The sequence below is a fragment of the Crocuta crocuta genome, unplaced genomic scaffold (assembly GCF_008692635.1).
Source record: "Crocuta crocuta isolate KB4526 unplaced genomic scaffold, BGI_CrCroc_1.0 scaffold119, whole genome shotgun sequence".
Taxonomy (NCBI): Eukaryota; Metazoa; Chordata; class Mammalia; order Carnivora; family Hyaenidae; genus Crocuta; species Crocuta crocuta.
The window spans coordinates 8,414,391-8,440,813 of NW_027551562.1; the positions used below are offsets into that span (position 1 = coordinate 8,414,391).

General features: G+C 49.5%; 1 protein-coding gene across 2 annotated transcripts in view; it reads right to left on the bottom strand.

Annotated features, from left to right (window-relative positions):
- TRAPPC9 (trafficking protein particle complex subunit 9) overlaps window positions 1-26,423 on the bottom strand; it is a 544,285-nt gene that overhangs the window by 371,108 nt on the left and 146,754 nt on the right. For both annotated transcript variants that reach the window (XM_077749979.1, XM_077749978.1), the window contains one exon: window positions 2,830-2,954. In XM_077749979.1, coding sequence (XP_077606105.1) covers window positions 2,830-2,954 — 125 coding nt within the window. The remainder of the gene's footprint in view (window positions 1-2,829; window positions 2,955-26,423) is intronic.

A 26,423-nucleotide genomic window follows, 5' to 3' on the forward strand; every position in this document is an offset into this window, starting at 1 on the left:
ACCGAGTGTAACGCTAAGTGAAGCCAGACAAAAACAAATACCATATGATTACACTCATATGTAAAATTTAAGAAACAAAATGAGCAAAGGAAAAAAAAAAAGAGTCAAACCAAGAAGCTGACTCTTTTAACTAGACAGAACACACTGATGGTCACCAGATGGGATAGGGAAGTAGGGGATGGAGATCAGGAGTGTACTTGTCCTGAAGAGAACCAGGTGTTGTTTGGAATTGTTGAATCACTATACTGTACATCTGAAATTCATATTACGTTGTATGTTAACTACACTGGAATTACATATTTTAAGTTTTTTATTTTTTTTAAAAATGTTTATTTTTGAGAGAGAGAGACAGAGCATGAGAGGAGGAAGGGGTAGAGAGGGAGAGAGACCCAGAATCCAAAGCAGGCTCCAGGCTCTGAACTGTCAGCACAGAGCCCAGTGCAGGGTTCGAACCCACAAACTCGGAGATCATGACCTGAGCTGACATTTAACTGACTGAGCCACCCAGGAGCCCCTGGAATTAAAATTTTTTAAAAGAGGCATTGGGACTTTGTTTTCAAGTAAAATTCAGGAAAAGGCACAAAGAAAGGTGTCCCAGTGCAATGGACAGGGACTGGAGCGGGGCACTGCTGGGGTCATCAGCTCAGAGCCACGGTTCTCTCTTTGGAGGAGACCACCTACTCAAAACGTTGTGTAGCACTTGTCCATTTGCACTCTCACAAGGACCTGACACACAGGCTGCACACAGCAAATGGTAATTACAGCTTGGCAATTCCATTTACATACGCTTACGCTCATCTTACGTCCATACACACTTATCACCCAAGAACTACAGCGCATCCAGCCTTGCATCACTCAATCCAAGAAAACAGGATTGATGCCGCAGCCACCGTTACCCAACAGACTTTGAACAAAGGCCTCGGAGATTCTGAGGTTCTGCCCTCAACTCCAAGACTCTTTCCCATGGGGACAGCCAAGTGGCGGCGGGGCAGAGCTACAGAGGGAAGTGCCGGTCCTCGGGGGCCTGGGCAAGAAGGAGAACTGACAACAGCCCCAGGCTGGCCATCAGGAGACCGCAGGAGTCGTCACACCCAAGGACCCACGAGGACATCACTGCTGCAGCTTCTCCATCGCTCTGTGCCACAAACTACCCCCAACAGCATCCCATGCCCTGCGGTTCCACCACCCCTTGGTGCCTTCCTTCCCGTACTGGGAAGCATCTTCCCACATCCCAGTCCCCTGGCTCCCAGAGGAGCCTGACACCGCAGGCAAGCTACGGTGTGTGTGTGCCAGGCGCTGGACAGCTCCCAGCTATACCGCCGCCTCTGGGCGTGCGCCAGACACAGGCAGTTCCCAGGTACAGCAGCCACCTCTGGGCGTGCGCCAGACACAGGGCAGTTCCCAAGTACACCGGCCCCCTCTGGGCATGTGCCAGACACAGGGCAGTTCCCAGGTACACCAGCCGCCTCTGGGCATGCGCCAGACACAATGCAGTTCCCAGGTACACCAGCCGCCTATGGGCGTGCGCCAGATACAGGGCAGTTCCCAGGTACACTAGCTGCCTCTGGGCATGAGCCAGACACATGGCAGTTCCCAGCTACACCGGCCGCCTCTGGGCGTGCGCCAGACACAGGGCAGTTCCCAGGTACCCCGGCCGCCTCTGGGCGTGCGCCAGACACAGGGCAGTTCCCAGGTACACCGGCCCCCTCTGGGCGTGCGCCAGACACAGGGCAGTTCCCAGGTACCCCGGCCGCCTCTGGGCGTGCGCCAGACACAGGGCAGTTCCCAGGTACCCCGGCCGCCTCTGGGCGTGAGCCAGACACAGGGTAGCTCCCAGGTACACAGGCCGCCTCTCGGCGTGCGCCAGGTGCTGGGCAGCTCCCAGGTACATCAGACACCACTGGCTCTATGTCAGGGCTGTCAGTGGAGAAGACTGCTCCCTGAAACCCAACTCCTTGTGACTTCCATCCACGACAGGACCCCTGTCAACCAAAAGCAGCTGGTTTCCCCCTCGCCCCAACCTCTCCTCAGGGAGCATCCATGCTCACGATTCTCCATACCACGGACTCACTACCAGCTTGGCCAAGCTCGGAAGATGGGTCCCATCAGTCAAGCCCCCCAAATGCTGGCATCAAGACTGTATGCAGTACCCACGAGGCTGGGCCTCAACACATGCTTACTTGACAAGCTGTTCTGGTGACCCAGCTGCCTGCACCACCACCCCCACACCCCCGCCGTGGCTGCGAAGACCTTCGGTGCGCTCACCACACCTTGACCCTGGGCAGGTGCGGACAAACGGCTTTCCCAAATGCTGTGGACCCGAAACTCCAAGCTCGAGCTCAGACGTCTCCTAGGGCTACTGGCAAACAGCCGTCTCTGCTCCGCCAGAAGTCGCTGGCACCTCTGCACTGCTACTGTGTATTCATTTTGGCTTCCCCAGCACTTAGGAACCAAATGGTGGTTGGTTGCCAAAAGACTGAGTTCAGAGGATGAATACAGAGAATGACTGTTCAATAAATGCAGTTTTCAAACAAACAGGAAAAAGGTAGGAAATATTCTGCTTTCATCACTGCACTCCTTGACTCAACCCCCAAACTCCCAGTGTTTCGTGAAATGAAAGTTAGCAACAATACAATCACACAAGCTCCGCTGTTACAGCTTTTCCACAACATTCCACGCTGAAAACTACCGAGGAACCAGCTTTCCACCAACACGATTCTCTTCCTTTCCTTTCTCAACAGCACTCAACATTCTGCCTCCAAAAAGGCGTGGCCGAAACTGAGAGGACCAAGCCGCCGAGCAGACGGAGCCTGTGCAGGGGGGACTCACCTTCACGTGGCTCGGGTCTCCCGGCTTGCCGCCTTCGGGGGCGTTCGCAGGCTTGCTCTCCACTCGAGGCCGAACGACCTGTCGAAAGGGACTGCACAGTGGAAAGCCGCTCACACTGATTCCGTCTAGAAGTGAAATTTTAGGATGTTGTTAGCACATACAGAATATGGAATATTTTAAAACCTGTTGCCCCGAACTTGAATTCAGGTATCAGTTTCGAACAAAAAGAAAGTAAACAAGTGTACATGTGTATCTGTAACCAGCTCTGTCCCCAGTAAAGACTTAGAAACAATCACCGGCACAACATGATGAGCATGGTCTTGAGTTCTCACTGGCTCACTTTCATTTTTTTTTTTTTTTTTTTATTTCTAGGAGAGAGAGAGAGAGACAGCGTGAGCAGGGGAGGGTCAGAGAGAGGGAGTCACAGACTGAAACAGGCTCCAGGCTCTGAGCTGGCAGTCAGCACAGAGCCCGACGCGGGGCTCGAACCCACGAACCGTGAGATCATGACCTAAGTGAAAGTCGGACGCTTAACCGACTAAGCCACCCAGGCGCCCCTCACTGGCTCACTTTTAGGGAAAAGCTGTCGGGGCTTCTCAAAGAAACGGATGATGCCAAGTCAGCATCAGGAAACGTAGAGGTAAGTTTGGAGAGCTAGTTCTACGCCAGAACATGGAAACACTAAGATGACTAGGGTTGTGTCAAAGGCCTCTGCACCATCTGGAGAAGCTCCCGCCGACTCAAGACACAATTGAAACTTGAAGTTACAGTAATTGCAACTGATGGATACCCTTCAGGTAGGTTTAAATCTGTACTTAACAGATCCCAATTTAAATCCACAATACAGGGCACCTGGGTGGCTCAGTCAGTTGACCTGTCTGACTTCAGCTCAGGTCACGATCTCACGGTTTGTGAGTTCAAGCCCCACATCGAGCCTGCTGCTGTCGGTGTGGAGCCCACTTTGTTCCCCGGTCCACTGCTCCCCTCTCTCTGCCCTGCCCTTGCTCATGCTCTCTCTCTCTCCCCCAAAAACACCAAATATAAATAAATAAATAAATCAAACATTAAAAAAGTTAAATCCACATTTAATCCGTGTGTTCATTGTCATTTGTTTTTTAAGTCCACGGCCACCTGTGGAGGAGAAGAATCTTGATTTTCCTGAAAACTGGTAAATCAGAGAATCGAGTATTTAAACTCTGTTTTATGAACTGTACGACTTGATAATGCCATGACGAGGCAGCGTGTATCTGTATAAAAGTATTCTAACAAAATGAAAAGGAAGTGATAAAACTGGAACCCTATTTTACAACCCCCCAGTCCAGGATTTTTCAACCTCAACACTGAGATGTGGGGCCAGACAATTCTGTCTGTTGGAGGCTGCGCTGTGCATGCGCGATGTGTAGCAGCATCTCGGGCCTCTATGCACAAGAGGCCAGTAGCAACCTCCTCCCAAGTTGTAACCAACAATTGCCACACGTCCCCTGGAAAAGAGAGTGGGTCCAAAATCATCCCTGGTTGAGAACCACTGATCTTCACAATGAGCACCAGCAATTACTAACATCACAACAAGAGAAACAACTGGACACCCCTGGTCTCCTGACGTGAGAACACAAGACCACCACTTGCCAAAAGGGTCAGAGATGAACCGGTCAAGCTGCCCATTTTCAGGAAACGCGGGGGGACAGAAGAACACATTAAAGGGCACCACAAGCGCACAAGCAAGAAGCCCATGCTGCGGAAGCCTCCTCAGGCCGGATGTCCCAGCTTCTTCAGCAAATTAATTACTAGGAAAAGGAAAGAGTGGGGATACCTGCACATTAAGAGAAACTTAAATAAATGGGTAACAATCAACTATGCTATGTAGGGACATATACTCATGTGCTGAGCCTGTAAGCAAGCAAGACTAAGTGGTGATGAAAAATCAAGATGGTGTTTCCTTTGGGGGTAAAGATGGGGCACAGGAGAGGCTACCTGGCTGGTGAAGCTCTAGAATTTGATTCAGGTCAGAGTTAGAAGAGTGTTACCTTGTAACAATTCATCAGATTACGTATTTGTTTTACAGCATTTATAGCATTTCATCATTTATATCATTATATCATCTTTAATTCCCGTATAATTAACATAGTGTTATGAGTTCCAGGTGAACAATATAGGATTCAACAATTCTATATACCACTCAGGGCTCAAGATTCATGTGCCCCTGATCCCCTTCACCTATGTCACCCAACCCCCACTCACCTCCAGAATCTGTATCTAATTTCACCATAAAAAGTTTTAAAAACACAATTCTATTTTTATTTTCAAAAAATTTTAACGATTTATTCAGGTAGGGTCAGTTGGTCTGAATTGTCACATGGAAGTGTGCCTGGCCTTCTACTTTCTGGGACACTGTTCCATTTGCAAACAAGTCTATTTCTATGGACAGGTCTGAGGTGATAGATACCTTAAGTAACTGTTGCTGGAAACAAGTTCCCAGTGAGCTAAGAAGACCCCAGCTGAATTAGTGAGTTTACTGAACAATAGTTTTATTATTTAAGAACATAGAGAAATGGTGTCCTGTTAGGTAAATTTTGAGTAGCTGGAGTTGGGTAACAAACCAGCTGGCATGCACAGGGTACTCGTAAGTGTGTCAAGTACAAGAGACCTCTAGTGTAGACCGGGCTCCTAGAACAAGTTACCAGAGCCCACGTGGGTGAGAACTGAAAACTACTACTAATTTTGGCTTAAGATACAGGAGAACAGACACAAGGGGAGAACAAATGGCAGAAAGTGAGGTGGGTCAGATGCCAATGCCTGTCTGTAAGGTATTTTGTAGCTTGTAAACTCGCTCCCATCTTAAGGAAGAGCCATGAATAACAACCTCCCCAAGGTCAGAGTGGCAATAACTGATGCGGGGACATGCTACCCCACACCAGGGGACTATCCATTTAGCAACTTGGATGGTTGGGTCCCACCGAGAGCTCGGACGGGACAGGGACAAAGTGAGTATCGGGGCATTACTTCTGCAGACAGCAGGCTAGACAATTCAGACCAACTCAGCCACGGAGAACAATACAGAACACACAATAGCTTTAAAATCTCCTCAAGGTGCTGGAGAACTAGCAAGGCAGCGAGTAACCACAGGGCCATGATCTGGCAGAAGGAAAAAACAGAGAGACAGGAGGTGGCATTAAATTTCCTTACACACCTCAGGGTGCCTGCAGATTCCAGAAGAGTTGACGGAGAAGTTGAGAACCGGGGCAGAGCCTCTGACAAACTCCCAGGACCAAGTAAGAAGAACACCGGCATTTGGTGTCCCCCAAGCAGAGTGGAAGGAAGTCCCAGAAGCTTCAGGGGAGGCCTCAGAAGAGGACCCCGTAAGTGAAGGGCAGACAGGAAATAAAGGAGGCTCACAGGGGCCACAGCCCAGCTGTGAAGTAGGTCGGTCCTTCCAACCGGATTCTGGCAATTCTGCCAGAATCCACTCCTCATCTCCCCTATTCCCCCCCCCCCCGTGTTTTCTCATGTCTGTGCTTCTCCAATTCCCGTTCCTCTGACCTCCATCTCTGTGTCTCCTCACGTCCCACTGTTAGCTCACATGCTGCCTGTTCCATCACGTGTCCCCTCATCACTGTGGCCGAAAGCAAGGACTCTTCCTCAGAGTCCAGCGACCTGTCTACCCGAGGCCCGGGCCTACTGCATGTGGTCCCGTGTCCAGGAAGACGGAAGGCATAGAGGCCGGAAGCTGCTGGCGGAGTCATCTTTACCAAGTTACTTCAACTCTGAGCTTTCAATTTTTCAGCCCTAAAATGGGAAGGACCTGAATGCGTAAAGTGCATGATTCTCTGCAAGAACGAGTTACTACATATCAAGTGTTTGTCACAATGCCGGGCACCTGGCAAGGGTTCAACAAAACCATGTATTATTATCAGAGCAACTTACGTACGTGTCTTAGCTCCCTTAGTGGACTGGAGACTCCTTGAAGACACAATTCTTGCTTCACTCCTCTGTCCCCTATAGTAGCTCACACAGGCTCTAGCAAATCATAAATTCTCAGTTGATATTAAGTCAATGACTATGCTACAGGGTCAGATGTGATACTGATGCATTTGCACACCACGTTCACCAATAATCCCATCACCCCAAAGTCACAGTCAGTCAACCATCAACTCCTGGGTAGGCGAAAATCCCATCAGGCAGAGTCCCAGCCCACAGCTGTTCCGGTCGGTCGAAGGAGCTTCCCCTCCCCGCTCTCCCAGTACCGTGGGCATCATCTAGAAAACCTCTCACTACACCACGGGCCTGCGAGGGGCTAGCGTTCTGAACACAGACACACAACACATAAGCCCCACACTTGTCAGCACCCGGCCCGGGACACTAGGTCAGGTGAGGCCTGTGAGCCAGCGTGGTGCCCAAGGTGCCGGACAGTCACGCAGCCCCTAAGTCATCTTCTCCTGAGGCAAGGCCAGGTGCCCGAAAGTATTCTTTTATTTTATTTAATGTTTATTTATTTTTGAGAGAGAGAGAGACAGAGCATGAGCAGGGAAGAGGCAGAGAGAGAGGGAGACAGAATCTGAAACAGGCTCCAGGCTCTGAGCTGCCAGCACAGAGCCTGACGCAGGGCTCAAACTCACGAGCCTTTGAGCCATAAGATCATGACTTGAGCAGAAGTCAGCCATTTAACCGACTGAGCCACCCAGGCGCCCCTCAGAAGTATTTTAAATGCGAGCACTGTCACTCTGACTCACACACAGCCTGGGACACAGCGTATTCTCCTCTTCCCCAGGGAAAGTTCCCATCATCAGCAAATTACACAACCATCACTAGCTCCCAAAGGACACAGATTCTTTTCTACTGTGGAAATAGGAGTCCTTTGGGGCGCCTGGGTGGCTCAGTTGGTTAAGCATCCGACTTAGGCTCAGGTCATGATCTCACAGTTCGTGGGTTCGAGCTCTGCATCGGGCTCTGTGCTGACAGCTCAGAGCCTGGAGCTGCTTCAGATTCTGGGTCTCCCACTCTCTCTGACCCTCCCCTGCTCACAGTGTCTCTCTCTCTCAGGAATAAATAAAAAACATAAAAAAAAAGAAAGAAAGAAAGAAAGAAAGAAAGAGAGGAGTCCTTTTTCACACGAACACACTGCTNCTGGCAGGACCAGGGGGGCCCACAGCCAGCCATGACCAGAAATGGAAGCATCCACCAACAGTGGCTGATCCAGACGGGAGACACCAGAAGGGGCACACGTGGATTCGTGCATAAATTCTAGACAGGAGAAGCAGAGGGTGGAGGCATCTTCCTTTGAATCATACGCTATGAAGATATAGGTCTCCTTCCCACCACACTGAGTAAATCTGAGCAAGTCACACAACCCTATGAACGTCCGTTTTCTTGGCTTGAAAATGGGAACCAACCCAAGATAATCCATGAACATATAAATCTGCCACATCTTTGGGCTAGAAGGATCTAGGATATGCACTTAGCAAAAAAAAGCTGAAAATTAGATCTGAAATGCACCTCCTTTTTGGACACAGGCCTCAAAACTTCAAAGAAACCTCAAAAACCTATCATCTTCAAGCACAAAAAATACTACAAAAGCCACTCCACAGCTTCCTTATAGACTATCCTGCCCTCTAATCCAACTGCAGGTGAAAAAGACAGGGAATGCGTAAGTATGAGCGGAGGCAGAAGGGAGGGAGCTTTCGGAAGGTCAGAAGATGAGCCCTCGGCCCATACGAGGATGGGGCTGGAGAGAAGGAGCGGCTGCAGAGGGGGTGAGGGAAGAGACGGAGCCAGCCCCCCGCCCACCGTGGAGACGCGGCTCGCCAGCTGGGCTGGGCCGCAGGAGAGAAAATTCCGCTCACTCATTCGGGCAGCTTCTCTGCCAGCACGGGCCGTCACAAATAGAACGGAGAACAGATTGGCATGACAATTACTGGGAAGACAAGACCAGAAAAGTTACAAACAGAGGAAGGCAGCCTCGTCGGAAGGCCAGAGAGGAGGGGGTTCTCGGGGTATTTGAGAACGGGGTGACTCCGCTCGATCACCAGGAATCACGTGGAGCTTGAGAGAATTTCATAGTTTATAAACTACTGTTTATGGTGCTCAGTTTTTCTGTTAGGAGCATTTCTGAGGGCTATTCAGAGACGCATTCCTGTACGCAGAAGTAACCGCTCCTGGATTCAGCTCGAGCACGACCGCCGTGACAGCTTGGGAGGAGGGCAGCTCAAAGTGGGACCCGTGGGGCAGAAACAGATGGCAGTCACAACCATCAGCAGCAGTGACGGGGTATCCGCGTGCCGGGCCCTGGCAGGGCCATCGAAGGCCCCTCACTCCCTGCAAGGCAGGGCCGTCTTCTCGACTCTACAGAGGAGGCGGCTGAAGAGTTACATCAGTTAAAGTGCACAGTTCATCAGATGTGGAGCCAGAACTCAGGATGGTCGCATTGGTGACCACCCGGCAAAACCACGACGGCACGTTTCAGCTCCCCGGTGAGCTTCCAGGAAAGCCTGCCACCAGACTGTTGTGCAGTGCACCACGCATCCTCCTGTGCACCACGCAGCCCTCAACCCCTCGTAGGGAGCCTCACAATGGCTCAGCGTGCACTTCTAATGGTGGATCTCCTCAAGCAATGGGTCCATCTTTGCACACTTTCCAAAGAAAGTAATGCTTAAGGCGGAGTATAAATTTCTCTTGTGACAAGTTTTAGGAACTGGAATAAAACATAACTAGGACAAAATACATTTACAAAAGCAAAAAGAGACACCAATCTCCCAGGGGGAGTTTGTGAGAGTATACTGTTCCAGGTAGGACGTATTTTGAAGATGCAATTTCATTTATTCTTAAAATCAATGGGTGCACTGAGGGGAAAAAAAAAGCCCATCTGGTTGTCATAAAATATCCTTAAGAAAACTGAAGGAGTAGAAGCATTTGGCTCAGAAATTAGCCAATACTCATCCTCAACTTCCATAGAGAAAGCAGGGAGTTCATTCATTCAGAAACTTTAGGACAGGCTTAAGAAAGAAAATTCACATTGAAACAGCAGCCTTCATAAACCATTCAGACAAAACTGTCCTCACACCCACGGCAGCCCCGCTTTGACATTGGTCTCCCTCTGCTGGACCTCCCGTCTTGATCCTGTGACGACTCCCAACGCCAGGCCCTATACCCTGTGCTCACTGACCTTTGGAACCTTCACGTACCTGATGCCTAGTAACTACCCACGGAGCACATGATGTGCTCTGGTTCCCAGCCTGCTATCCGCGGCCCACGCACAGGAGCTCTTTGGGGATACTTACACCCTTTGCTTTTCATTTTCTGGTTGCTCACTCGTTTATTCCTGAACTCCCGCTCCAAAGCCTGTTCTGACCTCTGAAAACTCCCATCTACTCCCTGTACTTTTTCTTTATCCATCAGCTCCCTTACATCCCTGCCCACTCTCTCCAGCCTTAGATTCCACGGTCAAACCACAGGTCATGAAACGTCCTCTGTGAAGAATCCGAGAATAAACACTTGAGTCCTGTAGGCCATAGGTCTCGGCCACAGCTACTCAGCTTGGCTGCCAGGCACAAGCAGCCACCAACATTCACGCACACGTGAAGGTGGCTGTGTTCTAGTAACACCAAGACAGGCAGCAGGCCGGGGGCTGGCGGCTGGGCCACAGCTGTGGATACCTCGTCTGTACCTACAACCCCCCCAAGACCATCCCCATCTCTCCCTGCCTGCTCTGCCTCGTACTCACCAGACCAGGCCCCACTCCAGGCTAAACCCCCGTCTACCTTCTCTACAGGGGCACCTGAAGCTAAAGGTCAATGGGGAAAGCAACGCACTGTGCCCAGCAGGCTGACACACAACCGCATGCCTGGGGCCCATTCTCACCATTTTCCCAAGTAAGGCGGCCCCTGGTTGCATCTTCCCTCTCAAGTCAGTACCACCCACTGCCTGGCCTCTTCCTCACTGAGGAGCCGACCCCAAGGGAGCAGAAAACAACCAGAGGAGGGGGGAGGACCAGCCCATCTCCCATCACCGTTTCCCCCACCCACCTGTGTCTAGGACCACACTTGGGGTCCTGTTTAGGGACGGCCTGGCTCCTCCCATTTCCCAGGTGCTCCCTGGGGACACCCTCCCTGGGCGGTCTGTAGCTCTGCCCCCTCCCCTACCTCAGCTCTTTCTTTTAACACCCCTCCTGAGATGTGACTGGCATAGAATAACCACCAAAGTCTAAAGCATCCAACTGGAGGAGCTGACATTCATAACACCATCACTGCAAATGGAGACCATGAACATAACATATCCATCAGCTAAGCTTCCCTGCATCCACCCCCCAACTGCCGTCCTCCCCAAGGCCAAGCCTCCTCCCCGCCCCACATAAGCACTGCTATTACCCTAGAGAAGTTCATATTTTCCAGCAGTTAATCCCAATGGAATCATACACATTACACACTGTTTTCTTTCAGGCTTCTTTCACGCAGCATACTCCTCTTAGACTAATTCCAACCTACTAATGTATCCGTGCTTGACTCCTTTTAATTGCTGAATAGTATTCCAATGAATGGCTGTAATAATTTGCTTACCCATTCAACTATTTATGAACACTCAGGTTCCTTTGAGTTTTTATTACAAATAAAGCTGCTCTGAACACCTGTGTCCAAGTCACCATATGGACATATGCTTTCATTGCTCTTGGTTAAATTTCTAGGAGTAAAATGTCTGGGTCATATGGTTAGTATAGGTTTGATTTTCCAAAACAGTTATTAATGAGCTATTCATGTCTGCAAATAATCCCAAGGACTCAAAAGAACAAGGAAGAAGAGGCCGTCAAAAATGAGCAGGCAATTTGAGAAAGAACACGGCATGGCCTCTAAAAAGGAGAAACAGGACAATGTAAATGCTCATTAAGAGTGTTGGACTACACTCCAAGACACCAATTAGCCACTTCTCTGTAGAACAAGGCAGCCAGAATGGATTGCTTTGATGAGAGCTGTGCTCCTCGTCACCTTGCTGGGCCAACCCAGAGACAGTGAAGTTCTTGGCCAGGACCTTGGGGACAACTAGCAGGAGGATGCACTGTGGTGACCTGGCCCTTCTCTGTCCTTCTCGAAGCAGCTGTGGGGTGACCCAGGGCCCCCGTCCCCCCTGGCCCAGGCCTGCTCCCCGCACGCACACAGAGGAGGAGTCCCACAGGACCAGGGGACCCCTGGTTCCAACCGTAGGGGATCCCCGTCTGGCCACAGCAGACTGCTGACCGATCTGACGTAGAGCTGGGGCCTTGGCTCTGCCAACCTGCCCCCACCTTGGGGGAGACGTCCTGGGTCCCTGCTCGACAGCACGAGTGAGTCACAGGTTTCCACTCTGGGTCTTTCAGCTTTTACTTCTTGTTTACACAATACTACTCTATTTCTACTTTGAGAAACACAAATAAATGAGCATCATTTCTCCAAAGAAAGCCATAGAACAAGCTCAATTAGTGTATGTTATTTTAGGATAAAAATCCGGCAAACAAAACCAGAGTACTTAGAGTTTGAAATTAGAAGTAAATGCCTTTCCACAAGATAATCAAGGGAGAGCGGTGGTGTCCCGACGCGAACAATGACATGTGCCTGTTCTCCTCTTAGAAACAAGAAACTCAAAGCACAGCGTGAATGTTTCATGTACCCTTCACAGCACCTTGTGAGCACAGGGCATCCCCGAAACACAGGCAATGTCATTACCTCAGTCGTCAGCCAACCGAGTCACAGAAACTAGAAGCCTGACAGTTTCCTGTTGGAACATTAATTTAAAAAGTTATCACAGCTACACCCCGGTATCCCACAAAACCTTTCTTCTCCAACAAATTAGTGTTCTTACCTACGGACAAACACTCTTAAGGACTAACCTGGACGCACGCGCGCACACACACACACACACACACACACACACACACACACACACACACTTTCCAAAAATGTAAATTCCATGAACTTGCTTTGCTCTTGCTGCCACAAGGTTTGCTTTTTTGGGGTTTTTTTTTTTTTTTTAAGTTTATTCATTTTGAGAGAAAGCCCATGCACATGAGCAGGGGAGGAACAGAGACAAAGAAAGAAAAAATCCTAAGCAGGCTCCACACTCAGCATGGAGTCCAGTGTGAGGCTTGATCTCACAAACCAGAAGATCATGACTTGAGCAGAAATCAAGAATCAGACACTTAACCAACTGGGCCACTGAGGCATCCCTGCCACAGGGCTTTCTCCCACGCATGAAGAACTGTTTTCCCCAGCCCACCCATCACCTGGGTACCAAAGCCAGACAAAGACACAACCAGAAAACTACAGACAAATATTCCTGCTGCAACCAGACGCAAAAATCCTTGATATAACGCTGGTAGGGGTTCCTGGGTGGCTCAGTCCATTAAGCGACTGACTTCAGTTCAGGCCATGGTCTCACCGTCATGAGTTCAAGCCCCGCATTGGGCTCCACGTTGGCAGTGCAGAGCCTGCTTAGGATTCTCTCCCTCCCTCTCGCTGCACCTCTCCCCTGCTAGTGCTTTCTCTCTCAAAATAAATCAACTTAAAAATTTTAGCAAACCTGGGGCGCCTGGGTGGCTCAGTCAGTTAAACAGCTGCCTTCAGCTCAGGTCATGATCTTACAGTTCGTGGGTTTGAGCCCCGCATCAGGCTCTGTGCTGACAGCTCAGAGCCTGGAGCTGCTTCCAATTCTGTGTTCTTCCCCCACTCATGCTCTGTCTCTCTCTCTCTCAAAATTAAACAAACATTAAAAAACAATTTTTTTAATTAGCAAACCAAATTTGGCAGCACATTAGAAAGAGTATATACCATGACCAAGTAGGATTTATCCCTGGGATGCAAAGAGAGTTTAACGTACACAAATCAATAAAGGTGATAGGCCACACTAACAGAATGAAGGAGAACAAGCCTACCATCTCAGTAGATACACAAAAAGCATTTGCCCAATTCAAAATCTTCTCGTGATAAAAACTCTCAGAACTGAATGTCGAAGCAATGTACCTCAACATAATGAAGGGCGTATAGGACAAGCACATAGTTACCACACCCAATGGCAACAGTTTGCAGCTTTTCCTCTGAGAGCAGGCAGAAGACAAGGTTGTCCACTCTCACACGTATTCAACTAGAGCTGGAAGTCCCAGCCAGAGCCATCAGGCAAGACAAATAAAAGGCACCCAAATCAGAAAGGTACAACTAAAATTGGCTTTATGTGCAAATGATCTGATGATCTTAAATATAGAAAATCCTTAAAACTCAACCGAAGGATAGAAAACAAAATACATTTGGTCTCATCAACAAATTTTTAATATTTTTTATGTTTATTTTTGAGAGAGAGAGAGAGAGAGTGTGAGTGGAGGCAGGGCGGAGGGAGAAGGAGATATACAATCAGAAGCAGGCTCCAGGCTCTGAGCTGTCAGCACAGAGCCTGACACGGGGCTTGAATGCACGTACTGTGAGATCATGACCTGAGGCAAAGTCGGACGCTTAACCAACTGAGCCACCCATGCACCCCTCAACAAATTTAATAAACTTACGAGATAATAACATTAGTATACCGAAGTCAGTTGCTTTTCAATGCACTAACAATGAAATACCTGAAAAATAAAGAAAACAATCTCATTCACAATAGCATTAAAATCAAGAAAACATCTATGAATAAATTTAACTAAGTGAATGAACTGAAACACTGAAAACTGCACAAGTTCGATGAAAGAAATGGACACAAATAAATGGAGAGAGATCCCCTGTTCGTGGATTGGAAGAATATTGTTTAAAATCTCCATACCACCCCAAGCCATCTACAGATTCAATATAAGCCCTATCAAAACCCCAATGCATTTTTCACAGAAAAAGAATAAGCAATCCTAAAATCTGCATATGGCCTCAGAAGACTCCAAGGACCCAAAGCAGTCCGGAAGAAAAAAAACAAAATTGGAGGGATCCCACTTCCTAATTTCAAACTATATGGTGTAGCTGTAGTAATCGAAACAGCATGGCACTGACATAAAAACAGACACACACACACACACACACACACACACACACACACTACAGCGACAGAACGGAGAGCCCAGAAATAAACTCCCACAGAGACAGTCAACTAGTATTTTACACAAGAGCCAATAATGCTCAGTGGGGAAAGGATAGTTTCCCAAGTAAGTGCTGTTGGGGAAAGCAGCCACGTGCAGAAGAAGGAAACTGGAGCCTCATCTCACACCAGGCATGAAAATTAACTCAAAAGAGATTAAGACTTAAACAGAAGAAGTCCAGCAATGAAGCTCCTAGAAGGAAACAGGAGAAAACTGCCGCGGCATTGGTCTTGGCAGCCATGTCTTCAAAGGAAACCAAGGCGCAAGCAACCAAAGCAAAAGTCAACACGAGAGACTAACCACAGCCAGAGAGACTATGACCAAAATGAAAAGGCAAATCATCTACCCGGTAAGGGGTTACTATCAAAATATATGAAGACCTCATGCAGCTAAATAACAAATCAACAATCTGATTTAAAAAAAAAGAAGAACCAGGACACCTGGGGGGCTCAGGCAGTTGAGCATCTAACTCTTGATTTCGGCTCAGGTCGTGATCTCACAGTTTTTAATTTTGAGCCCCAAGTCGCGTTCCGCACTGGCTGTGCTCAGCCTGCTTGGGATTCATTCATTCATTCATTCATTCATTCATTCTCTCTGTGTCTCTCTCTCTGCCCCTCCCCCTGCTCACACACTCTCTCACATGTACTCAAAATAAATAAATAAACTTCTAAAAAAAAAATGAGAAGAGGGAGCCTGGGTGGCTCAGTCAGTCGAGCATCCAACGTGGGGTCATGTCATGATCTTGTAGTTCATGGGTTCGAGTCCCACATCAGGCTCGCTGCTCTCAGTGCAGAGTCCACTTCAGATCCTCTGTACCCCTCTCTCTCTAACCCTCCCCTGGTCATGCTCTCTCTCAAAAATAAGTAACACTTTTAAAAAACAAAAAGAACTGAATATTTTCCCAGGGAAGAACTACCAACGGCAACAGGTACATGAGAAGGAGGCCAACGCCACTAAACATCAGGGAGATGCAGAGCAGACCACAGTAAGCCATCACCGCACACTGGGTATGATAGCCGTCATCAAGAAACAAGAGACAGGAATTGGCCAGGATGTGGAACATAGGAAACCCTTGCACCGTGTTGGTGGGAATGTAAATTGGTGTGCACCCCCTGAGGAAAACAGTGCAGAGACTCCTCAAAAATTTACAACTACCATATGATCCAGCCAGTTCTGAGTATAGATTCAAAAGGAATGAAAACAGCATCTCAAGGAGATATTGGACTTCCATGCTTATTCTAACGTCATAGCCAAGATACAAAATCCACCTAAATATCCATCTACAGATGAGTGGTCTATATACAATCCGCTAGTATTCCATGATAAAGAAGGAAATCTTGCGATCTGTGACAATATGGATCAACTTTGAGGGCAATATGCTAAGTGAAATAAGTCAGAGGAAGACAAATACTGTAGGATATCACTTCTGTGTGGAATCAGAAAGAGCCAAATTCATAATAACAAAAAGAAGCATGATTATCAAGGGCTGAGAGATGGGGTAAGTGGGGAAATGCTGGTCAAAGGGTGCAAGCTTTCAATGAGAAGATGAATATATTCTGGGCATCTAGTGCAGAGCACTGTGATTATGTTTAACAATACTATACTCCATGCTTCAAGCTGATACAAAAATAGATCTTAAATGTTCTCACCACATGGGAATGCACATTGGTACAGCCACTCTGGAAAACAGTATGGGGGTTCCACAAAAAGTTGAAAATAGGGGTGCCTGGGTGTCTCAGTCAGTTAAGCATCAGACTCTTGATATTGGCTCAGGTCATGATCTCACAGTTCATGAGATCAAGCCCCAGTCAGATTCTACAATGGGCATGGAGCCTGCTTTGGGTTCTCTCTCTTTTCCCTCTCCCTCTGCCCCTTCCTTGCTTGTGTGTGTGCCCTTTCAAAAAAAAAAAAAAAAAAAGTTAAAAAATAGAACTACCCTGTGATCCAGCAATTGCATTACTAGGTTTTTCTCCAGAGGATATAAAAATACTAATTCAAAGGGATATATGCACCCTAATGTTTACAGCAGCACTCTCTACAATTGCCAAATTATGGAAAAAGCACAAGTGTCCATCACCTGATGGATGGATAAATAAGATGTGGTATATGTACACACACACACACTACATACATGTACATATACATATATGCACAATGGAATATTAGCCACAAAAAAAAAAGAAATCTTGTCATCTGCCACAATACAGATGGAGCTAGAGAGCATTATGCTAAATGAAGTCAGAAAGACAAATACCATAGGATTTCACTCATGTGGAATTTTAAAAACAAAACAAATGAGTGAATGGGAGAGGAAAAAAGAGGCAAACCAAGAAACAGACTCTTAACGACAGAGAACAAACTGTGGGTTGTGGAAGCAGAGTGGCTGGGCGGCAAGGGGTTAAATGGCTGATGGGCATAAAGGAGGGCACTACCGATAAGCACTGGGTGATGTGTGGAAGTTGTGAATCACTGTTGTGCACCTGAAACTAATATTACACTGTATGTCAACTGGGATTTAAATAAAAACTTAAAATGTAATCACCACCAAAAAAACCCCCACTAATTATGTATGATGATAGAGATGTTAGGGATCTTAGCTCTCACTATGGATGGTAATCATTTTGGAATCAATCAAATCAGCACATTGTAACTTACGATGTTCTCTGGCAATCATATCTCAAAGCTGCAAAAAAATAAAACCATTAACTGTACACCCTTCAGGGGCTTACTTATCATTTGGATATGCACTCGTGTGAAATGTCATTTTTTACCGGGCAACAGCTTTAGTTAGGTGAGAAAGGCAAATTAAAACCACAATGAAATGCCACTACGTGGATCAGAACAGCTAAAATTTAAAAGACTGACAATACTCAATGGTGGGAAGGCTCTGGAGCAGCAAAGAACCTTCAGATAGATGGTGTGGGTGTAAATCAAAAAAAGCACATTGAAAAATCTGGATAGTGGGGGGTGCCTGGGAGGCTCAGTCTATTGAGCATCTGACTCTTGATTTCGGTTCAGGTCATGATCCCAGGGTGGTGGGCTCTGTGCTGAGAGTGGAGCCTGCCTAAGACTCTCTCTAGCTCCCTCTGCCCTTTCCCCCACCTCACACTTTCTTTCTTAAAAGAAAAAAGAAAGGAAGAAAACCTGCATGGCTCTAAATCTACTAAAGCTAAACATACGTAAGATCTATGATCCAGCAAAACCACTCAGAGGCTTACGTGGGCTTATGTCTACCCAGTACCTGTGCCAGAAAATTATACCCATTTACAACAGCAAAAGGCTGGAAACCACCCAAATGCCAATTGCGAGTGGATAAATTGTGGTATTTTAACGCAGTGGAACAGCATCCAGCAATAGAAAGGAACAAACAAACCCAACATGCATGAATCTCAGACATAATGTTGAGTAGGAAAACAAGCAAAAAAACACATACACTGATTTTGGATATCTGACCTCCAGAACTTAAATAAATTAATGTTGTTTAAAGCCAAAAAAAGACACCGAAGAATGTCAACTGTATTTCTTCCTTAATAAAGTCAAGAAGTCAAGAATAGGCAAAACCAACCTATGATGACAGAAGTCACAATTACAGTGATCTCTGTGCAGGATGATCACTGGTGACAAGACTCACGGACACCAGACAGGTAGAAGTTATCCCATCGAGTTCTGGGCAGTGGGTGCCAGGATGAAGGAGAATAGAAGTACTTCACCCAGCTGTATACGTGCTGTGTGTGCTTCCTATTGCAGCTAAGTTATATTTCCATAAAAGGGCTCCACACCGTTATAACAAAAATAAGGTATCTGGGAATAAGTCTAGTGAAATTCTTTAAAAGTTTCATTAAGAAAATGAGAAAGTTACTGAGACACATTCAAGAAGACAAAGGACAGGACAATGTTCATGGATAGAAGACCCTCATAAAAATGCCAACTTCCCCCAAACTGATGTTCAGATCCATGCAGCCCCTTCAGCGTTCTAACAGACTACTCGGAGGAACCCGACAAACTGAGTCTAAAATTTATATAAAGGAGTAAAGGACAGAAAATATCCCAGGACCTCAACAACAATCCAGTGAGGAGACGGGCCCTACCTGACGTCAAAACCTCTCACAGGAAATGGAAAACACGCAGCAGCGGGATCTGCCCAAAGCAGCTCAGACTCTCAAACAACTGACCTCAGACTAGGATGACATTTCTTCACAAGGGGGAGGATGGTCCCTATCAACGGTTCCCAGACTCGGCTGCACGGAAGATTCATCTGGAATACTTTAAACGCCCAGATGCCCGGGTCACACCCCATGTCCGTCAAGTCACCATGTTGAGGGGTGGGAGCCAGGAAGAGGTTTTAAAGATTCCCCCCCACGACCCCCAAGTGCAAGAAAGTCTGAGAACCACCGGTCTGTTCTTAAACAGTAAGCCTCAGAGAGCGCCGCACAACAGACACAAGTCAGCCCCTATTTCTGAAATACAAGGGTGGGCAAGGAGGCTAAAGAGGCAGCCACAGCGAGACCGCACAAGCCATCCTGGGGACTTCATCCAGAGGTCAACGCCAAGACCCTGGAAATCACACAGAAGACCACAGTCAGATGCTGCTTTAGAAAGGGCCCACTGGGGGCGCCTGGGTGGCTAGGTCGGTTAAGCATCTGACTAAGGCTCAGGTCATGATCTCACAGTTCATGAGTTTGAACTGAGCCCAGAGCCTGCTTGGGATTCTCTGTCTCCCTTTCTCTCTGCCCTTCCCCCACTCACGCTCTGGCTCTGGCTCTATCTTGCTCTCTCTGAGATAAATAAACATTTAAAAAAATTTACAAAGGCCCATGGGGACAATGTGGAAGACAGAAAGGGGAGCACAGTGAACAGGTGGGATGCCAATCAGAATGTTAAAAGTCACGAGGGACAGAGAGACTTTAAAAACAAACTTACCAAGACTGGATGCAATGAGCAACAGGAGCTAACAGTAAACCGACCTGCAGTGATCCATAAAAGTCACTCCTTTCTCACTCTGTGCTGACAGCTAGCTCAGAGCCTGGAGCCGGTCTTCAGATTCTGTCTCCCTCTCTCTCTGACCCTCCCCTGTTCATGCTGTTTCTATCTCTCTCTCAAAAATAAAAATAAAGAAATAAAATTAAAAAAAATTTTTTTTAATCACTTCTTTTTCTTTGCAAAAAACAAAACCTCCTGAATTCCCTATACTGAACAGCCACCCAAGTTGTTTCCCAGAGAGCCAGCACCAGCGTGGTTGGGAAAGCAGTAATGAGGGCAGTGAGATCAACGGTCTGGAAGGCTTCGGCTCTAGGGGCCTACAAAGGATCACCTGTTGCTGATAAATGACCACCACCTGGGTTTTCATTCCACCCTGGGGGTTTAGCAAGTTATCTTCCAACCTGAATTTAAATCCAAGAACCGAGTCAGCCTCCCCGCTGCGGGGTGAGCACTGGGCCAGGGATAAGGGCACCTCCACAGGTTGCCAAACGGACATCTGAGGCAAGACCGCAGCTTCAGGGTGTTCTGAAGCTTTTTCTCACCTAGAGATGTGCTCCCGAGGGCTCCCGGGAAAGCAGACCTTGCCCTTGGCTGAGCTACTGAGCTGTGAAGTCACTGTTTGTGAGTCAGAAGGCTGGTGGCCAGTGTGTCAGCAACCTCTCCCTTCAGAAAGGGAGCAGGTACCCACTGAACACAAAACCAAAGCAGGTCATGTGACAAATGGCCACACAACCTGAAAACTACTGCAGGTGTGCATTAGCCCACAGCAGGCGCATTTCTGAGTTCAGCTCGAAGATGCTGAGAACCGGACCCTGAAAAACAACTTTTCCTGAACTGATCAGAGAACTGAAGTCACAGGGAAAATTAATCCGCAATCTGTTGCCCGGCAGCCGCAGGCGAGGAGCAGGACCCCAGCCTTTGCCTGCGCAGGCCTCTGCCGGACACCAGAGCAAGGTTCAGCCTGAAGCGGCCAGGGTACTGGGTAAGGCCTTGCACGGGCCCCCAGAGCGTGGAGCTCCTGGGGGCTGCTGCAGGATCCTGACACCACGTCTCGTCTGAGCTGGCCGGGAGGCGGGCGCCGGCCACCACGCCAGCCCTGGCCTCTCCGCTCTCCCGTGAGATCAAAGCCCTGACCTGCAAGCGGACGAACAGCAAAGACTGCGCCCGAGGGCACGCTGGACACCCGCCACAGCTGGGAATGGGGACCTGCCGCCACCCAAACCTCCCCCCAGAGCAAAGGGCCTCACGGGACACGTGGTCAATCAGATACACGGACCCAGAGTGCAGGGGAGCCTGGCCTGCGGGGGACAGTTACTGAAGCCATGTGAGCAGATGAGAGACGACGAAGTGCAAGTGCAAGTGCAAGACGGCCTTGGCCAGAGCCCGTGGAGACCCGTGTGCCGTGGGGGAGGGGCGAGGGAGCCGCGGCAGAGGAAAGTGACGGGCGGCTCCGGGCGCGGAGGCGGGTGCTGGGATTACAAGACACACCAGACGCTGCCCTTAGGACGTGCGTCTCGAGGAAGACCGACCGCTCAGACATGGCTGCGGCAGCNGAGAGACGACGAACTCAGCAAGTGCAAGACGGCCTTGGCCAGAGCCCGTGGAGACCCGTGTGCCGTGGGGGAGGGGCGAGGGAGCCGCGGCAGAGGAAAGTGACGGGCGGCTCCGGGCGCGGAGGCGGGTGCTGGGATTACAAGACACACCAGACGCTGCCCTTAGGACGTGCGTCTCGAGGAAGACCGACCGCTCAGACATGGCTGCGGCAGCTGGGAATGGTGCCGGCACAGAGGGGCCACGGAGCTGCGGGCACGAAGCCCAGGCAGGTGCCAACGTGCAGCCAGAGGAGGCGGCAGCCCCTCCTCCCAGGGTTACGGGACGGTCAGAGAAAACCAACAGGAGGTGCCCCGGTCACACAGCCGAACACGGCTCCGTGCTCCCCCTCCGCCCCCGGTACGGGAGGCTCTAGCCTCAGAAAACAGCCCCAAGTCAGTAAAATCCTCAGCCGCCCTCGAAATCACACCTGTGAAAGCCTAGGCACCTAGAAATTGTAAAGAGAAAAGAAATATTATGGCATCAAGATTCCAACGACCTTTGATTTCTTTAGAAAAATGGGACTGAGGTTTCTAAAACCTCCTATTTCTTTTCAGAGAGAACGACAGTCCAGGACAAGGACACGGACCAGCGCCCCCATTTCACAGCACAGCGCTGGGGCAGGGGCTCGACGGGGTGCGGGGTCTCCACCGGCCCGCTGCTCTCAAAATCCACGCCTGGCCTCGAGGATAAGTTCATTAAACTGTGAAGAAGCCAAACATAATGAAATGACAAATGTAAAAGTGGGCTTTTTTACACAAGTCTCCAACTCAGGACGACGAACAAAGGCACCCCATTTTCCCACAGGCAGAGCCTGTCTTACGCATCACAAGTGTGAGGCACTTCAGGCAAGAGAGACGCATTCTTCCCCGGGAAACGGAATAAACTGGACAGGACTCAGCACACTGCTGGACCAGCTACGAAGTCTGTGCTGCAAACACACTTAGTCTTTCGGGGAAGGAGGCCAGGGTGGGCCTTTTGAGCCTCCTTCCTGCAGGAGGCCTTCCTCCCCAGCCAACCAGGCTCTCCCCTGCTCCACACCTACAGGCCCTACCCTTGAACTGTGACGCCTGTCACCCACCACACCCAGGTGCATCCACCCACTCACTCTCTCAAAACAGTCTCCATCGCAGCGGCCTCCTAAAAAGCTCTCCGTGGGGCGCCTGGGTGGCTCAGCCAGTTGAGCATCCGACTTCAGCTCAGGTCATAATCTCACGGTTCATGGGTTCGAGCCCTGTGTCAGGCTCTGTGCTGACAGCTCAGAGCCTGGAGCCTGTTTCAGATTCTGTGTCTCCCTCTCTCTCTGACCCTCCCCTGCTCACGCTGTCTCTCTCTCTCTCTCTCTCAGAAATAAATAAAACATTAAAAAAAATTTTTTTTAAAAAGCTCTCTGTGGCCCACCCGGATCTCCCAATAAAGCCCCAGGCTCTTTACCACAGGCTCAGGCCCCACAGCCTGCCCGTCCCACCATCTGTCTCCACGGAGTCCCCTGTCCTGGTGCCCCCATCCCCACCCTCTGATGTCACCTCACCCTTCAGTTAGACCCCATCCAAGGGCCCTGCATCCAGAAACCAATGCCCGAACATCCCTGCCCACACAGCTCTCTTTACCTGACTTCAGAGTCAGGGCCACTCAAAGCGGCTCACAATACGCTTGTCATCCCTCTTCCAAGAACCATTTGCTGGGAATCTTCTCTGAGCCAGGCCCAGAGTGGGGTTCAGGAACAGTGTGGGAGAAACTGAGAGCATTCAAAGCGGCCAAGGTTACACCGAGGCCAGGAGAGGCCTTCAGAGAGGAGGTGAGCAAAGCTGGGGCTCGCAGGCAAGGGCTGGCGGGCGCTCCAGGTGGAGGAAAAGGCGGCAGCTCAGCGCAGCCTTTGAGAGCGGCCACAGAGGGAGATGCGAGAGAACAGCAGCAGCAAAAACAAGGCCGGGCGGGGCTGGGACCAGATCACACAGGGCCTTACATGCCAAAGCCAGAGCACATTGGTCTCTGAGAAAAATCGACAGTATAAAGGAAGATGGATTCAAGAAGGCAGGCAGAGCTCAGGAGTGGGTCTTACAAGATCAGCAGGTGCAGGGGAGGCAGGATGCGGGGATGTGAGCGGATGGGGCTTTAGCAGTGACAGAGCAGCCCGCTCCTGGGCACATGGCGACAGCTCTCGTCCGCGGAGGGAGCAGAGGACGAGGAGTGGGTGTGCAGGGAGCTGCAGTGGAACAGGGCTTACGGGAACACACGTGAGCTTCGGGCACTGCCGCGTGACCGTGTCAGGAAGCCAGCTAACACCATAGCCGTGCAACTCAGGAGCAGACAAGGATTTCAGAGCCTCAGCACAGCGCTGTTAAAATCATGTAGGACAATATGACATAAAAAAAAAAAAAAAGGGCAAAGGACCCACTTAGGAATGTCATTAGCTGGAATACAGCCAGAGAGAAGCCAGTGCGGGTGAGTCTGGCGGGACCAAGGGGCACCCAGATGTCAGGCGGCTGATGAGTGGGGCCCTGGCCTGGGGAGGACAGGGACACGGAAGAGAAAACCCATGGGTGAAAGGGCTTGTTCTGGGATATCTCCATTTTAAGAAAGAGATTGAGCGTAATTGCTGAGGGACTGGCACAGAACTGTCCCAGCCTCGGTGTGGAGGAGTCCCAGGGACCCTGTCGGAAACTCAGACCCCAGCCCAGCGCCCTCAGAGAAGGACTGGGAAGGGCTGGTAGGCCGAGGAATCTGCATGGCATCAAGCAGCCTCTGGGGCATGTTGTCCCCAGACTGTGACTTAAAAACAGTGGTCAGGGGGCGCCTGGGTGGCTCAGTTGGTTAAGCATCTGACTCTGGGTTTTGGCTCAGGTCATCATCTCAGTCTGTGGGTCTGAGCCCTGCATCAGGCTCACGCTGCTTGGGACTCTCGCTCTCGCTCTCTCTCTCTGTCCCTCCCCGCCTCTCCTGCTCTCTCTCTCAAAATAAATTAAAAAAAAAAAAAAAAAACACACACACACAGTGGTCAAATTTAAAGGCCCAAAGGGAGGATCCTTGCACGCATGTCAAAGACTCTGCCTCTGATTAAAGGAGAGACTTCTCGGGGCGCCTGGGTGGCTCAGTCGGTTAAGCGTCTGGCTTTCGCTTAGGTCATGATCTCGCGGTTCGTGGGTTCGAGCCCCGCGTCGGGCTCTGTGCTGACGGCCAGCTCAGAGCCTGGAGCCTGTTTCAGTCTGTGACTCCCTCTCTCTCTGACCCTCCCCTGCTCACGCTGTTTCTCTCTCCTAGAAATAAATAAAAAAACATTTAAAAAAAAAAAAAAAGGAGAGACTTCCTCCAGGATGGAGCAGAAGGAAACACACATACTCCAGACACGAGAAGGAAGCAGAGAGCCCTGCCCAGTGGCCTCTGTGAAGAGAAGCCATGTGCCGAGAGGAGGTGTGCAGGAGGGGGCAGAGGACGGGGAATGCAGCACACGGGCAGCAGACGACAAGGCGCAGGCCCATCCCAGGCCTCTGAATGATAGGGGCGGGGGGGCCTCCATGACCAGACAGGCACTGTCTTCCCACACCGTCCAACGGCAAGAGTCTGAATGAAGGCCGTTGAGCAAAGGCAGCTGGTCAAGCCGGCATCTTGTCAGGATGCAAGAGCAGCAGCTAACCTGAAGGGCAGGGTCTGGCACCGGCCTCTCCCTCCCCCAACCCTGCCCAGGGCGTTAAGACACATAAATGTACTAGGACCACATGCCCACCACGGAGGTTTCCGGGCCCCAACTGTCCACAGAACCATGACAGCCATTCCTTCTCTATAGCCACTACATGCGTGCGCCTGGAAACATTCCGTTTGTTCCCTGAGGAGGGAAGGCGCACAGAACGATCCAACAAACGCTCAGTGAGAGGGGCCTCTGGTGCTATTAGGTCGAGCCTTGAACTCATCATTCCACCTTCTGGGACTTGGGTTCCCCAGAGGCAGAACAAACTACTAGACAGTGCCGTCTAGTCTCCCCTGGTCTGGGATGCTGAGTGTCACCAGGGCCCACAGTCAAATGCCACAGTCAGTTGTCACATCCAACATAAACTGTCAGCAAAGATCAAATTTCTCTTAAAAAAGTTGAGAGCCAAAAAGTGTACAGAAAGAGAAAACCAAATTAATTGATCAGAAAGGAAACCAAAGCAGGAGATGGTTCCATTCACCGTCAAGGAGCAGCAGCCCTGGATGACGGTTTTCACCCAGAGCACCAACCCCAGGAAAAACGAGGTGCTCACTGGCCGAGGTCGCTGGAAATTCATTGTGCTCACACATCCCCAAGGAGAAAGGCAGGTGCAACAGCCTGACTTGATGTTCAGGACAACGCCTTGATGAAAAACTCCTTGGAAAAAAAGTTTTTCAATCTGGTGTGATGAATTATGAATCTGCTTCTAATGTTTTTGTTGTTTGAAAACCATTGTATGGTAAAAGCTGCATGAAGTAAACATATGCTGCTTAACGAAGGTCCGCTGGAGCCACCACGCAGCTCAAGAAATGGGGTGTGGCCTGGGTTTGCCCCGCCCCATCACAGCATCTTCCCTGCCCTGACTCCAAGGCAGTCATCTCTGTGCTTTCTCTGTCCTGCTACTGAGCAGGAAGCCATGGGTGCTTGGCCTTAGTTGTGCTGTGTATTTTCTAATACTTTGTTTAAATTTACTGTATTAAGTTTAAGCTAGCCAAGTTTCACTATAGGAAGACCTTTGATCTCTTTTGGGGGGGAATGAAATACACATAATGCCAAAGTTACCATTTTAATAATCTTTAAGCGTGTCACTGAGTGGCGCAGATACCTTCACCCTGCTGTGCAAGCTGCCCCCGACTTCATCCCTGTGTCGCCTTTTGCTTTACCTGTTGAATAACCACATCACTGGGCTGTAGAGTTGACCCTAGTCCGGACTGGTGTCATTGGACAGGTTTTTCTGTCGTCCTATAAACTGGTAGCTGGACCTAGAGGCAGACC